This window comes from Natator depressus, chromosome 10 (genome assembly GCF_965152275.1).
Source record: "Natator depressus isolate rNatDep1 chromosome 10, rNatDep2.hap1, whole genome shotgun sequence".
In the NCBI taxonomy this organism is placed as follows: domain Eukaryota; kingdom Metazoa; phylum Chordata; order Testudines; family Cheloniidae; genus Natator; species Natator depressus.
In genome coordinates, this window is record NC_134243.1 from 70869420 (window position 1) to 70883736 (window position 14317).

A 14317-nucleotide genomic window follows, 5' to 3' on the forward strand; every position below is an offset into this window, starting at 1 on the left:
AGCACTTGGAGCACCCCAACGAGCCCTCCACACCCAAATCCCCACCCTACCGAGCCCCAACCAGCTACACCTGGAGCCCCACTCCACTGAGTCCCACTCCCCCCAGCATCTGGATCCCTTCCAGAGCTCCCCACACCTGCACCCCCCGCTGACCTCTATCCCTCCCTGCACCTAGTTGTCCCCCCCGCTGAGCCCCAGCCACCTTCACCTGGACCCCCCTGCAGTGTCCCATTACAGTTGCGCCTAGAACCCCTCAACAAGCCCCTGTGCATCCAGATCCCCCCCAGACCTGGTTCCCCCACTGAGCTGCCCACACCCAGATTGCCCCACACAGAACCCTCTCAACCCACACCTGCCCCCCCACACTAAGCCTCTCCACACTTGGATCCTGCCTTGCTGGGCCTGCCTGCCCACACCTGGTATGGAGGGGCAGGGCCGCGGGGTGTTTCTGGGGCAGGCCCGTTACTTGCACTGTGTCAGAGTTGGGTGCAACCTCACAGCTGAGTCCGTGTCCTGGGGTGGGGGGAGGAGGGGAAGCTGCACAGTGATCTCCCATCTCTGTGCAGCCAGTGGACTGTGCTCCCTAATGCCATGCTGGAGCTTCCACATTTATTTGACAAATAAAACTTGCAGAATTTTAAAATATTGTGCGCAGAATTTTTCATTTTTGGCGCAGAATGCCCTCTGCAGTAGTATTGAATTCTACTGGTTGTTAAGTTAATGTCTGTAGAACTCTATTGGTTTCATCTCTGTCACATTCTGTCAGACATTTGCCTAAAGGGGAGAGACGCACCTGCATTCTTCCTTGTCCCTCCTCCCATCCCGCAGAATTGCAGCTCAGTCAGGAGCTGTGTTGCTACTGTGATCCTGGAAGCGTTTGTGCAGTAACCACACCACTTCAGAAAGGGACAGAAGCGGAGAAGCTGGAGTACATACACTGGCTTCAGAGACGGTAACACCAACACTCCCACAGTCAGATCAGTGGTAGATTTGGTGTGCCCTGTTTTCATTATTTATGGAGTAATGGAGTGCTATGTGTAAAGGCATTTTGCAAACACAGAGCACACAGGCTCTGCCTTGAGGAACTGAAAATCAACTTCACAGAGGCAAATACAACCCACAGGGAAACCACATATGCAAAAGATGGCAAGCCACGTTGGAAGGTCTCATGAAAGAAGTGCAACTGAAAGAGGAGGCTGAGTGCATCTTGGGAGTGCTAGGCCGTTCTAAGAATAGCGGGACATATGAAAGAAAATACAGTTGAGGGTGGTTAAAAGGAGACAGAAGAAGCAGCTAAGAGATAGGATTATTAGGAGACGTAAATGGGGGTGAAATTCAGATGAACTTTGAAAATGCACGCAAGGAGCTTAAACTGACGTAATAAGAGACAGGAAGGCAATGAAAGGATTGATGCTTGCTATTGCCCATCAATCTGGGGGGACTCAGGAGTGGAATTATTGACTGTTTAGACGATGCTTATTATCTCACTGATATGGTGGATTACTATCAAGTGTTTCCCCAGGGAAAGTCTAGTTTTTAAAAGAGTTTTATTTTATCTAATAGGGGCCAGAAGCTGAACCTGGATAGACCCCTGGTCACTTAACTACCCACATCACCCCCTCTTAACAGCACTTTGGTCTTGCACAGAGGGTGAGCTTCAAGGCTGTATCCTCAATGAAAAAAATAGTTTAACTAATTTCACTTAAGAAACATCTCACATTTTTGAAGCAGATGATGAAGTTCCAATTGAAGGAATGCATGAGCTTGGGCAGACACTAGACTGTTATGAGAATTCATCAGGACAATTACATTGCCACCTCAGGAAACTGCAGACATATAGTTAGGGCTGCAGGTTTGTCACTTTGCTGAAAACATCACAGATACTCTAACTTCTCTGTTTGGCTGTGACTTCCATGCAGGAAGGCTCCAGGTGGGTCGTGTCAGAAGGGTGGCAGGGCCAAACCTCAGCAGCTCTGTGACTCCATGAGCCAAACTGCAACACACACAGCAGGGAGCGGGGCCCAACCCCACAGGACACAGGAGCCACTGCTGCCCGGGATAAGTGTAGGGTGGGCTCGCTCTCAACCCCAAGGCCCAACCCTGGGACACAGGAGCCACCGCCGCCTGGAGTGAGTTTGGGGTGGGCTTGCTCTCCGGCTCCCTCTCCCACCACCCCTCACCCCAGCTCCACGGCCTTCCCTCCTCACCTGGCCCAAAACAGGGTTGCAGTGCTGGGGTGGTTCATTTGACAGGGCTTTTTTTTTTTTTTTTTTTAAATAAAAGATCATGGAGCAGTCACTAAATCCGTGACCTTTACTACATTGATCATGAATGCTCTGTGATCTTTGATAAAAAGAATTGCGGTGACAAATCTTCCGACCTATGTATGGATTTGCAATGGATACTTCAGTCAACATGTTGCTTGGTCAGCATGCCCAGGATCAACCAGACAGCTCGCTACTTCACTCCAGGATCTGATGCGAGGGGTGTCATGACACGACAGTGCACGTCTAAGTGCATTATTCAGCAGGAAGCAGAGGCAGAACGTTAATGCACTAACCAGAGTGTTGCTGTTGGCCAATAATGCACACTCAGGAGAGTTACCCTTATCTTCCAACTCATCACTGAAAACAAGGTAATACCCCTCCTTCTCCACATCTCAACCCCTCCTCAAGTGTAATTTCTTTAATGAAAAAAAAAAAAAGAAGCAAGAAATGGCCGCTGTAAGAAAAGTCCACTTCAAAGCCACCATTAAGGGACCAGAAAAACTACTCCAATTTATGCTGTTTTAAACACAAGTATTAGAAGACAGGAAACGTTCCCTCTTATCTGGGATATCAATGTGCGCTGAAACAGGCCAGGCTAGTTTTTCTGTCCATGTGGAAGGAAGGGCAAATATTAAACAGCATAAATGATCATAAACTCAGCACTGCTCAGGGGCGGGGGTGGGAAAGATGGCTTTGAACCACCTTTCTTCTCCCTGAATCCTGGGAATCAATGGAGGCTGCTGGCTGCCTCATACTTTTGAAAGATCAGGCTACTGATTTAGGTGTCTCAATACGCATTTAGGAACCTAATTTGAGGCACCCATTTTTTAAAGGCTTGGCTATAATCTATACACCCATGCACCCCTAAATTTTATTTAAGAATCAAATAAGTGAATAAATATTTTAACACAGAATTGCATCATGAGAAGATGGGCTATCTAGCTGGATGTCTCAGTACCAGTCATATAAGCACAGGAACAATCGGCTAATAATTACATGTGCCCTTTTCGCCCATTTGTGCATGTTTTTATTTTATGGTGATGGGAAAGAGGAGAGAAAGAAAAGGAGGGAAAGAAGGATACGCCCCTGGTAGAAGGTTAATTGTAAGGAAAGAGACTGGTGTCTCAGCTCCTTGAACAAAGGGATTGGGTGCACAGCATTCTACTTACCTCTAGATTCATGAGTTTGCGTTGGCTCCAGCAGTGACGGATCTGAACATGGCTCTATTGAACACCAGCTTTCACGGTTTATCTGAAAGAGCAGAAAGTAGGCCAAATAAGTAAATGTCGACAGTGAGGCCATTTTAGGGAGTGCACCGCTCCTGCTTTAAGGGCATAGTGCTCTTGCTGCATGGAGACCTGTCTGAACTTTCCCACCAGTGGCACTGTGCTGATTTGAAGATTTTAGGACCATTTCCACTTTCCAGCACTGAGAAAGCAATGTATTAAGGTCCACAGCTCCATTACCTAGGGTACTTTGGCCTGCTTGAGGCTTGGGGGCAGAACATGACCTGTCAGTCTCTGGCAGCAGGGGAATTCCCCACTTCCCAGTAGTTCCCACCATTTGAGACAGCCCCCACAGCCTGATTAATTTAATTCCACTTCCCCGAATTACAGATTGCGTTAACTATACTGTGAGGAAAAAGCACAATGATTTCTCCTGCTGCACGGGAGGGGACATTCCCCTTAGTGAGACAACACCACATCTTTGGGTGCCAATGTCCACCTCTGTTTCCTTTTGCCTTTGGATTTTCTTGGTCTAGCTCTGAGGAACGGTCTCAGAAGCTGGCAGGGCCTCAGCTGCTGCAAACACTTCAGACGGGGAAGTGGAGCCGAGAGGAACCATCTCCCCAAAAGTCAAACGCAGTCCTGGGATTCGGCTGGGAATCAGGCATGACTGAGCGAAACTGTTGGTTATTTGATTTAAAAGGTTGGCCTTTTTCTTTGGAAAGTTCTGCAGCAGGGAGGGCTGGGGGAGCCGCCAGGGAGGCAGAGACAACCAGAGGGAACTTCTGGGGGCAGGGCATTACGTTGCTGCCAGTGACTGACACCAGAGGTCTGGTTCTGTTCCTAAGCTACAAGCAGACTGAAATATCCATTGTAATGGATCCTCAGAACTTAGCAGAGAGAAGAAAAAGATGATGCAATATTTTCATCACACTTCAGCGCTCTCTGCCACTAATGTAGAGAACGTCAGAAGGGTGGGTTTGGAACTAGATTAGGACATCTGCCACCTCTTAACTGACCAGTGCCATAGCAGAGCCAGCTGGTAAAGTGATAGAAGTAAAAAAAATAAAATAAAAATCAGCATTAGGCATCCTGGAAAAGCGTTAGGCATCCTGCTCTGATGTCCTGGCTAAATCTTACTATAATATAATTACATACAACAAACAACCCTAATGTTATACGGCTTTCCTATTGCCTCCTGGGCCAAAAGAATCTCAAAATTAACTCACAAAGTGATAGGATATGTGTTTAAGTGGCTAATGAAATGTCCAAACATACTAGATCATTTCCCAAGATCAGGGAGAGATCCTGCTTGAGTGGACAGGAAGGATGACACAGTGTTTACAGGTTTACTTGCATCCGATGAAGTGAGCTGTAGCTCACGAAAGCTTATGCTCAAATAAACTGGTTAGTCTCTAAGGTGCCACAAGTACTCCTTTTCTTTTTACAGTGTTTACAGTGCTAGCTTTAGACTCAGGAGACCCAGGCTCAATTCCCAGCTCCACTTCCTGCGAGACCTTGGGCAAGTCACTACTCACTCCGTGCCTCAGTTCCCCACCTACAGAATGAGCATAGCACCTCAGGGGCGCATTCTGAGGAGATACAATAAAGATGCTCAGATACTACAGTAATGAGGGACACAGAAGAATCCGAGATAGAGTGGGAACCAGAAGCCCTTTAAATATTTCAGATTTCACATACGTGCAACCAGTCTAAGTGACGGTTACGATGAAAAACACAAGACATTTAATATTAAACACACATAGACTAGCCATGAGGCATGGTGGATGTGGGTGAGGGGAAAGGATTGGCACAGTCCCATTCATACATATCGAATACCTGGGAAACACTGATGCACAGCACATAATTAAATGGTTTAGTAAAGCCTGTAAACATTATATAGACCAAGTTAAATATGCACTGGTTAGAAATTGGAGTTTTTTAAGTGTCTGATTCAACTCTACAGGAACAAATGTGGCAGCAAGGTTGATAGGCTGTGTCCAATACAGAGAAGTTGCATCTATCCATTCCTGGATTTACATGCATATATTTCACAATTAAGAACATCACAATAGAGATAGCTAAATACCATAGCAATATTCTTCCATTCTTCCAAGTCAAACGAGAATGTCTTTGGAACTGATACGTAGGCTTTCACTGACAAACCTAGAGGAACTATCTGCAAACACACATGGCAACATAAATTCAGGTTTGCCCAAGCTTATGTCTCTGAAGAAAATCCATTGTGGTCATTTATTTGTGGTGTGGGACCAACCGTCTCTCCCTTCAATACTAGCTTGCACCTAACCTTCTCTTGCAAATATTGGGCCTGATTCTCCTTTCACAACAATTTCACACCAGTGTATCTCCACAGAACCAAGGGAATAACACCCAATTTACATCAACATCAGGGAGAGGAAAATAATACCCAACGATGTCCTGTCCTACAAACAATGCTTGGAAAACAGACAGTGTTTGCAGAGCTGATCAAGAGACTGATCACGAGACAGAATAACTTGCACTAAGTTGGATTAACATCATTATCTATCATTTTCTCTTTTTCTATCAGAGGTAGTTGAATAAAATCACTGCAAATTCATTACAGATTTTGGCAATTTTTTCAACAGATAATTATTTGTGATTTTTCCCCATTAGCCAGCCAGCTCCATCCTCTCTAGTCTGTGGCTTTTCCAAGTATCTAAACTGTTGTATTCTAAAACTAATTAATAAAAAGTAAGTAATGAAAGGGTGCTACTGAAGGGAAACCTTAACAAGCCTGTGTAACCCACACACCTTCTGGGTGTGGTGGTGTGTCCCATCTGGTGGCACTGAGACACTTATGGAGAGAGAGAAGGTTAAATGAGTCTGCTCTACAGCCTTAGCTAAGAGGCCGTTGGCTTTTAGCTTATGCAGTGGAGGCTCATGCACTAAGCTCCAGAGGTCCCTGGTTCAATCCTGCCCGCTCATGACCAGGGTCTGTTGGTGTTACACCTGCTTTTAGAGCTAATTTAATATATTCTGTTTTTATAATACACCCAAGTATTCATTTAACAGTGCTAACATAGGAAGAATATTTATTATGCACCAATATAAAAACAAATAAAACTACTTGTGTAAATGAATGCTCTCTACACTATAGAAAGCCAAAGCAGCAGCATTTGAGAGAAGATGGCTTGATGATCACAGAAACTGGGTGATCCAGACATACTCAAAACAAAGGGCTGTCCACTTAAATTTCCTTACCAGAGCCCCTCTTCATCCTCATCAAAACCCAGCCCAAAGTTTACATTCGGCGGTGACTGAATATTGAAGCACTGGGTAGACAAGTGAGGCTGGTCACACAAAATCAGTCTCAGCTCTACCTTCCTGTCGCAACTTGGAGATTTTATCATGGACACCGAACCATTATCAATCACTAAAACTAATTCGCCCCAGTCTTTCTGCTTCTTTACGAGGGATGCTAGGAACAGGAAGGCAGACTGATTTCTACATAAAATTCAAAGCCCTTCTTTCCCTCTGCACCCACACTGATCATAGCTTGTTGATTCTGAGCTGCCAGAGGCTTCCATCTTGAGTTGCTAGTGTGGGAGCAGAGATAATACGGCACCATTTAACAGCAGAAAATCTGCAGCATTCTCTATGGACAGAGCTTCAGTATGCAGACTTTCGGGAAAAGGTCAGCAGGAAGCCAGGTATTTTTACATACACTGGATTGAACCTGCTTAAGACAATGAACGGATCAAGGAAGCTCCTCCACAACAATTAAAAAGTGTATCCCGGAGGGTTTTGTTTGTTTGTTTGTTTTAGAGCTGTATGTACAGGACCGGAGTGTGGATATGGCAGAGTAGCAGCCAGCTCAGTACCAAAGAAAACTCAATTAGGCCGGCACCAGTGTGGATGTGCAAACATTGCACTGTTAGATTTTTCTTTCAGGGAACATGTGCGCAGTGGCTTCCAGAATCTCAGAGCCAACTTACTGCAGACATTTAATATAAAATCCAAAGCAACTTAATACCAAAACCTCTGTGCAGAGTAAAAGAAAGAGGAGACATAAGACAGTCTGCTAGACAAAAGGGGCTGTTAAGTTACATTCTGCACCATGTGGGAACAATTAGTGACCACCAGCTCTTATTTCCTTCAGCTAAACACAGAGATCTTTCACTTTAAAGATCCACAATGGCGCCCTCCCTCCCTTTTCCTGTGCTCATCAATGTGTCTCAGTGGAGTTCTCTAACATCCTTTACTGTAGTCAGTAATGTTCCACTTCACTGGCTCTGTTACTTCTTCTCAGACTTTTAAAACACTGTCACTTTCCTCTTCTGCTGCAGTTTGTGTCTTTTCAAACAAACAGCCACCAGACGTTCCCAGAGGGCTCGCACTTAAGCAGTAGATGATTAGGTCCATCTTCATCTCTCACTCACGTCTACCCCTCTTGCTGGGGAGTGCATCAGTGTGAGACCTGAACATGGGCCCTAGTGTTTCCTTTCCAAGAGAAGAGTTATGTTAAGTTTCGTTAAGATCAGCAGCTGCCATAACAAATGCCATCAAAAGCTGGATTGTTGGCAAGACTCATGCACGTTAATGGTGCTAGGTTGAATTGCAACAGAGCTCTTCAGGTTGCACACCACTAGCCATATAGTGAGACAGCAGTGAGTGCTCCTGTTTAACCATACCTTAAATTCCCCAAAGGAGCGACTCTTGAGTAATAATGACTAAGATACGATAGTTGGGGCCACTATAAGATGTTTTAATGGAGAAAGGTCTCATTTCCATTCTATTCTCAAAGTGTTCCCCACAACTACACATATCCTGCAATGACTTGCACACGTGCTTAACTTTATGCACTGTGAGTTGTCCCCTTGACTTCAGTAGAAATACTCACGGTGCGTGAAGTTAAGTCTGTGCATAAATCCTTACCAGATTAGGGCCCGGACCCTTACAGTACAGTGAACAACACTGCCATTTCTCCCAGTTTCCAGGGGCACGGGTATTCAAAAAAGGGCCTGTGGGATATATTAATAAGTAAGTGGAACAAAAGAGACAGGGCTATCAATGACTGTAGTTTGAACAGGGGGCGGGGAAGAGGCTCCTATAACCACAAGACCTTTCCAGTTGCTCGGTAAATTGTTGCTGTGTAATCTAACACCAGGGGATTCTCAGGCTGCAGCATTCCCTTTGACAATCTTCCAAAGGGAAAGTGGATAAACGTGCCAAGAATATGTTTTAATTTTTGACACAGAGAGATCCCTTCCCCATTATCTGGGACTAGATTGCTGCTGAAAATCATTGTGGCGTAGATGTGTGAGAGCTGCAAGGAAGCCACCTGCTAGCCTTATATTTTCCCCTCTTTCCAAATTCCAGGTATCTGAAACCTACAGGCAATCTGAAAATGCCCTATTATCCCAAACGAACCTGAGTGATCCCTCTGCTTCCCTCTGGAGAAACAAACTATGTTCAAAACAAATGAAACCTACATCATATTAAATGTATCCCCTTCCCCCAAAAAAACAGAAACCGCAAACCCCCAAAAGCTAACATTAGTTCAACATTATGGCTTTGAAATCGAACAGTCAAAAAACAGGAAATTCCAAAAGTTGAGGCTTCCTTCCCACAAGGGGCATTGCATATCTCATATATTTGATTGTAATGCACAAAAATCCAACAAATTCATGAATGTTTTTATTTACTGAAGAAAAACAGGTCTATAAACTAAATGCTCAGAGGGAGATAAACTGGAAACCTTGGGCTTAATTATGAGCTGTACCAAGGTGGGAAGGATAGCTCTAAGAAAACTTTTACACACACCCTTCAATTCTTGCCAGACTGGAACTGAAACAGTCCACTGCATAATTTAGAATAGAGAAAGTATTGCTCTAAATTGTGCTGGCTGCAGTGGTCCTACAAGGACAATTGCACTGACAACCTATCGCACGGAATGTCATCTGCCCCAACCCCTTGCAGTCTCATACACGGAACAGAGCAATCTGTCTGAACCAGAGGTTGAAAAACTGGTCCATTCACTTTCAAAATATCAAGTGCTTGTTTTCATACCTTCACATTGCGCTGCTGCTAATTTCTGCATGTATGGTCTGATTCAACCTCTACTAAAATCAATGGGTGACTCAATAGGAGATCTGGCCCTCAGTATCTCTGATTGAGAAGAAATAAGCAAGGGAAAAAATCCTAAACTAAACTATTTGACTCATACAACTTATAAACTCTGCAGGCAGAATTTAAGTTCTCTGACCTGGAGCTAACAGTTTCATAAGCATGAAGCTACAAAGACACTGTGAAATGTACAGTGAGCTATTTAAAGCAATTTTTTTTACTGTGACTGCTCAGTCCTGAATTGGTTATTTTAAAACTTAGCAAAGCAAATACTGGTAATCAAGGCCTATTTACATATAAATACCTAGATAAACAGACAGATAGACATGTAAGGTTCCAATCACTGAGGTATCTGGGTGCTATGCCTAGGTTGTATCTACATCAATACATTGGTAAGACACCCATACACAATGATGATGGGTACCAGCATAAGAACCCAGAAAAGATAGTTACCAATACTTTGAGGCTCCCTGATCCTATGGCTGGCAGGACTGGTTCCTGGAGTAATTTAGAGATGGATCAGAGCCTTCCTAAGTTACACCATGCTACCTAGAACCATAATAAGCCACTCAGGCAGGTGAAGATATAAGTATCGTAGAGGCACTCTGACCGCTCCCCTTCTCCTACATCTCCTAGACAGGTGTCCGGGAAGGGAGGGTGGCATAGAATCACTATGTCAGCTCTATGCCATCCAGGACTTCCTATATACAGTCAGAATCCCCTTGTAGCCCACTAAACCAGCTTTATAATCTCTGTGCTACTGCAGTGACACAACAGGACCATATAGTAGGAAAGAGGTTTTGGTCCCAAATTTCAAATGCTAGGAATTTTTGAGTTGCTCCCAGGAAAAGGAGGTCAGATTATTGTTTTTTAAAACAGGGGGAGGCAGGGAAATTATTTTTACCCTCTGAATCCCAGAATGACTGATGAGTATTGATTCAAACTTTCCAAAAAACAGCTTTAGGCAGTCTAAACATGAAAAAATTCAGCCCCAGAGTTCAATCCTTAAGAAAGTTATGAGCATGTAAAAATAATCAGTTTAGAACTGAAATTATTTTGCAACTTTACCCACTAGTGGTTGCAGCCAATGTAAATGCAACATCATTTATACTCTGTAGCTAAAACAGCATTAGTTCTCCTGTGTTCAGAGCTTATCCCAATGATATTCCCCTACCAGCTATTTTTACTTCTGATGTCACAGAGATCACCTACCTAAAAAAAAACAACAACAGGGTTAAGGGCACACCAACACATTACTGGCAGCCCTTGATTCAAGAGTCCTTTGAGAATCAAATCAATGCACCAATATAAAAGCTACTCGCTCTCTTATTATCTACTTCACCATGATTTCAAAGGCAGACTTATTACTGAAGGGTATTTTTGTTTGTTTGTTTTCTTTAATTTATCTATTGATATCTGACCTTTGGACACTTGAAGCTAAGGAAACAGTGTGCCACCCAAACCAAAATAATTACTTGGGAGAGTCCTCCTTCCTTCTATAAATAGTTTAATTAAAAAACCGCTCCTTGCCTAAAGGTCTGATCCAGCTCTCATCAAAGTCAACAGAAGATTTGCCATTGACTTTGCCTGGTGTTGCACTGGGCTCCCACATCTCTAAAACTAGCTCAGGTTGTGTTATAGATGACAGATTAAAACATGAGGCACTAAAAACAAGGTAAATGTTACTGTAATTCCCAGTTGTTTGTGTCTCTATGTTCCCCGAATTAGCATGGCACCCCACACACAGTGAATCATTTTCAGGAACAATCAGTATCATCCAGAGTGTTGGAAGCTGATTGGAAAAATATTAGGGTGATTTCACAAGAGCCATACTTTGTTATAAATTCGAAGTTTTACTTAACAAAAATTAAGTTAGGGAACGGATGACTTCAGAAATACGAATTCACTATAATCGTATAAAATAACAGTTCAGTCATGGCAGACAAACACAGCTTCCAAAAAGACTGTGCTTTTTAACAAACAGTTGAATCTGTCAGTGGGTAACAGTGCTGCCTGTCTATTGTAGGGGACCATTCAACACCACAGCTAAAGCACTTTTTGTATAACATGTCTGAACATTTATTTTGTCTATGACTCAGAGGGGTGTCTAGAGATTGCATTGCAGGGGCTTCCAGTTTCTCGTAATCAGCATAGTTAAAGATAGTATTAGAAAACAATTCACCAAATCCAACATGGCAAGAAAACCAGCAAAGGTTTTTTAGGGGTGGGGGAAGAACACATTAAGTGGGAGCCAAAAGTAATAATCCTTCTATAGGTGAATGCAAGTTGGCAAGTGCCAGGCTGATCTTAGTGCAGGTGGGATGGGTCAGGGAATCGTTTGGGAAAACATATCATGGAAAAAATAACTACACTGCTTATAATTCTGGATTGAAATTTTTTTTTAGTTTTTCCACTTTTACCTCTGACATACAGAAAGGAAAAAAGACTCTAGGAGCCATAAAGTGCGACTAACAAAAATTAGCCACGCAACCATGCAGCAGGAACCACCTACCCATCCAGCACCCCACCACCTCCAGTTTTAAAAAGGTGATTCTCCTCCATGAGTTAAGATTATCAAAGTCAGGCTGTGTTATGAAGTTACTTGGGCTGCCTTCCCATTTCCATCCGCTGTGCCAGGAAACTGTTCAAGCTCCAAGCAGAGCTGTTACAGTGACAGAACATTCCCAGACTGCCACCATACCGTTTGGTGGAGTACTTACTAATTTTAGATTGGAGGAGAGAGCCCTGGACAATTAGCCAAGAGGCATCTGAGGCTTTCTTCCACCCATTTTAAGACAAAACAAACATTTAAACAAACAAAAACAACTCCTCTCCTTCTCCCCCAAAATAGAAAAGTTTTATACAGAACCAACAGCCAGAGCCATGTAGCACTGACAAAAAAAACCTACCATGCCTTTTTGGGCTGAACACACAGTCTTCCAGGTGAAGTGCAGAGGACCAGTGGGTAAAAACATTTTTAGTTCAAAAGCAACTTAATACAGCAAAACTCAACATGTCTCCTTGGGAAGTTTGCAAAATATTTGCAGTACCACTGATGATTTTGATAGAGGAGAAATGACAGACAGCCAGAGCACTTGAAAAAGACATATTTAACATAACGTCTCTATCACCATACAAAGTATCTGTCATAGCAAGAGCAAAATCACTTGATGTTATATCATTTTAATAAATACTCGAGATCTAAAAGCTGCACAGTCACCTCCTGATAGCTGCCTCCAACCTGCTCCCCCTTTCAAAGGAGGCACAAGAAATCTGGCTGCTTGGGGTGCATTTACAGCAGGGAGTAGATTAATGAAGCCAAGATGAGTAAGCAGCACTAATGAATAGGAAGTGTAAACAAACAATACTGTACCTTTAACAACACAACATCTACAGTCCTGTCCACCTTGGAAATGTCACACAGGCTGTACCGCCTCTTGTGTCGTTCATACATTTTGTCCAAAAAAAGGAAAACAGAGGTAAAACGTGAGGAACAGAGCCCACCATTAACTCCAGGATAAACTCGGCAAGGCGTTCAGTCCAAATCTCTCACATATGTGCTCAGAGAAGTCCCTGCATCTCAGCGTTCTTTGAATCACATCAGCCTCTCCAATTCTCTTAACAGGAAAAAGAAAATCCCAGAGCTGTGACTGTTTGATAAAAGTCTTCTTAGAACACAGGGTCACTTAGGCAGATGACGTAAGAATTTATAGCGAACAAGACAGATATGTTTAGAGAGATTATTCTAAATATGAAAATTAAAAATAACATTAAGTGAAAAGGATGGCACCAGCATTCCTGCTACATTTGATAAAAAAAAATTTTCTAGCCAATGTTAATGGCAGACAAGCACCAAAATTAAATTCTGGAAAGAGAGCGAGAACAAAAGCCAGATGCATGCAACTGGAACTGTGTAACATACCAAGAGAAAGAAAAAAAAATACCTAGGCTAGACTCAAACACAATGTGTCTAATTCAAAGAAGAAAAGAGTCTGGCCCTCAAATCCAAAGAAAATACTGTTGCGGACAGATTTTTTCGTCCACTATTTAAAAGTGTAAAAGAAAAACAACAAAAAAGACACTTTCCTCGTTTCAAGAAAGTCCACTGTTAACCAGGCAAGAGGGATTGGTTTAAAATAAGTTTAAATTTCTAATGACAGCACAGGGTAAAAGAGGAAAACATAAATAAAATAAAGCCACTCCCTCCTGATTTCAGCTGGAACGTCACTGCTTGCCTTTTTAGTGCTGTTCCAGCGTTCTTTGAGTCTTGAAAATTTAATTGCAGTTGTGGGAAGATGATTCATCTTTTTTGAGAGAGGAAAAAGCAGGGGGACAACTGGGTTTTCTTTTTCACCCCATTTCGTTCACCTCAAGATGCAGCCTCTTGGTGGACTTGGTTAATCGAAAGAGATGAAGAAGAGTAAAAATGTGTATCTTAAAGAAAAGGATCAGGAGAAAAGACAGCCCTTCCCCCCACCCTGGCCTCAGGTGAATGAAAAGAGAGAGTTTCAGGCTTACAGCTTCTCAAAAACAGGAATGGAAACTTGTGATTTAGTGTGTGGAAAAAAAGGAAACCAGCCATTTTCGGTGCTTGCTCTGTCTGCAGTACACAGCAGAAGAAGCAAAAGGCTTCAGCAGCTTGTTATAATATTTACAAGATAAAAAAATACAATTCTCTCTCATTTGTTTTAATCTGAAAAGCACTGTTTTAAACAA

The 14317-nt window shown here is 43.1% G+C and overlaps 1 protein-coding gene across 2 annotated transcripts in view; it reads right to left on the minus strand.

The window, feature by feature from the left end:
- The window catches only part of AKAP13 (A-kinase anchoring protein 13), a 105961-nt gene extending 92891 nt beyond the window's left edge, over nt 1–13070 (minus strand). For both annotated transcript variants that reach the window (XM_074966493.1, XM_074966492.1), the window contains exons 1-2: nt 12975–13070; nt 3437–3518 (exon numbers count right to left, since the gene is read on the minus strand). In XM_074966493.1, coding sequence (XP_074822594.1) covers nt 3437–3518; nt 12975–13055 — 163 coding nt within the window. In that variant the 5' untranslated portion in view covers nt 13056–13070. The remainder of the gene's footprint in view (nt 1–3436; nt 3519–12974) is intronic.
- Nucleotides 13071–14317: the final 1247 nt, after the last annotated feature.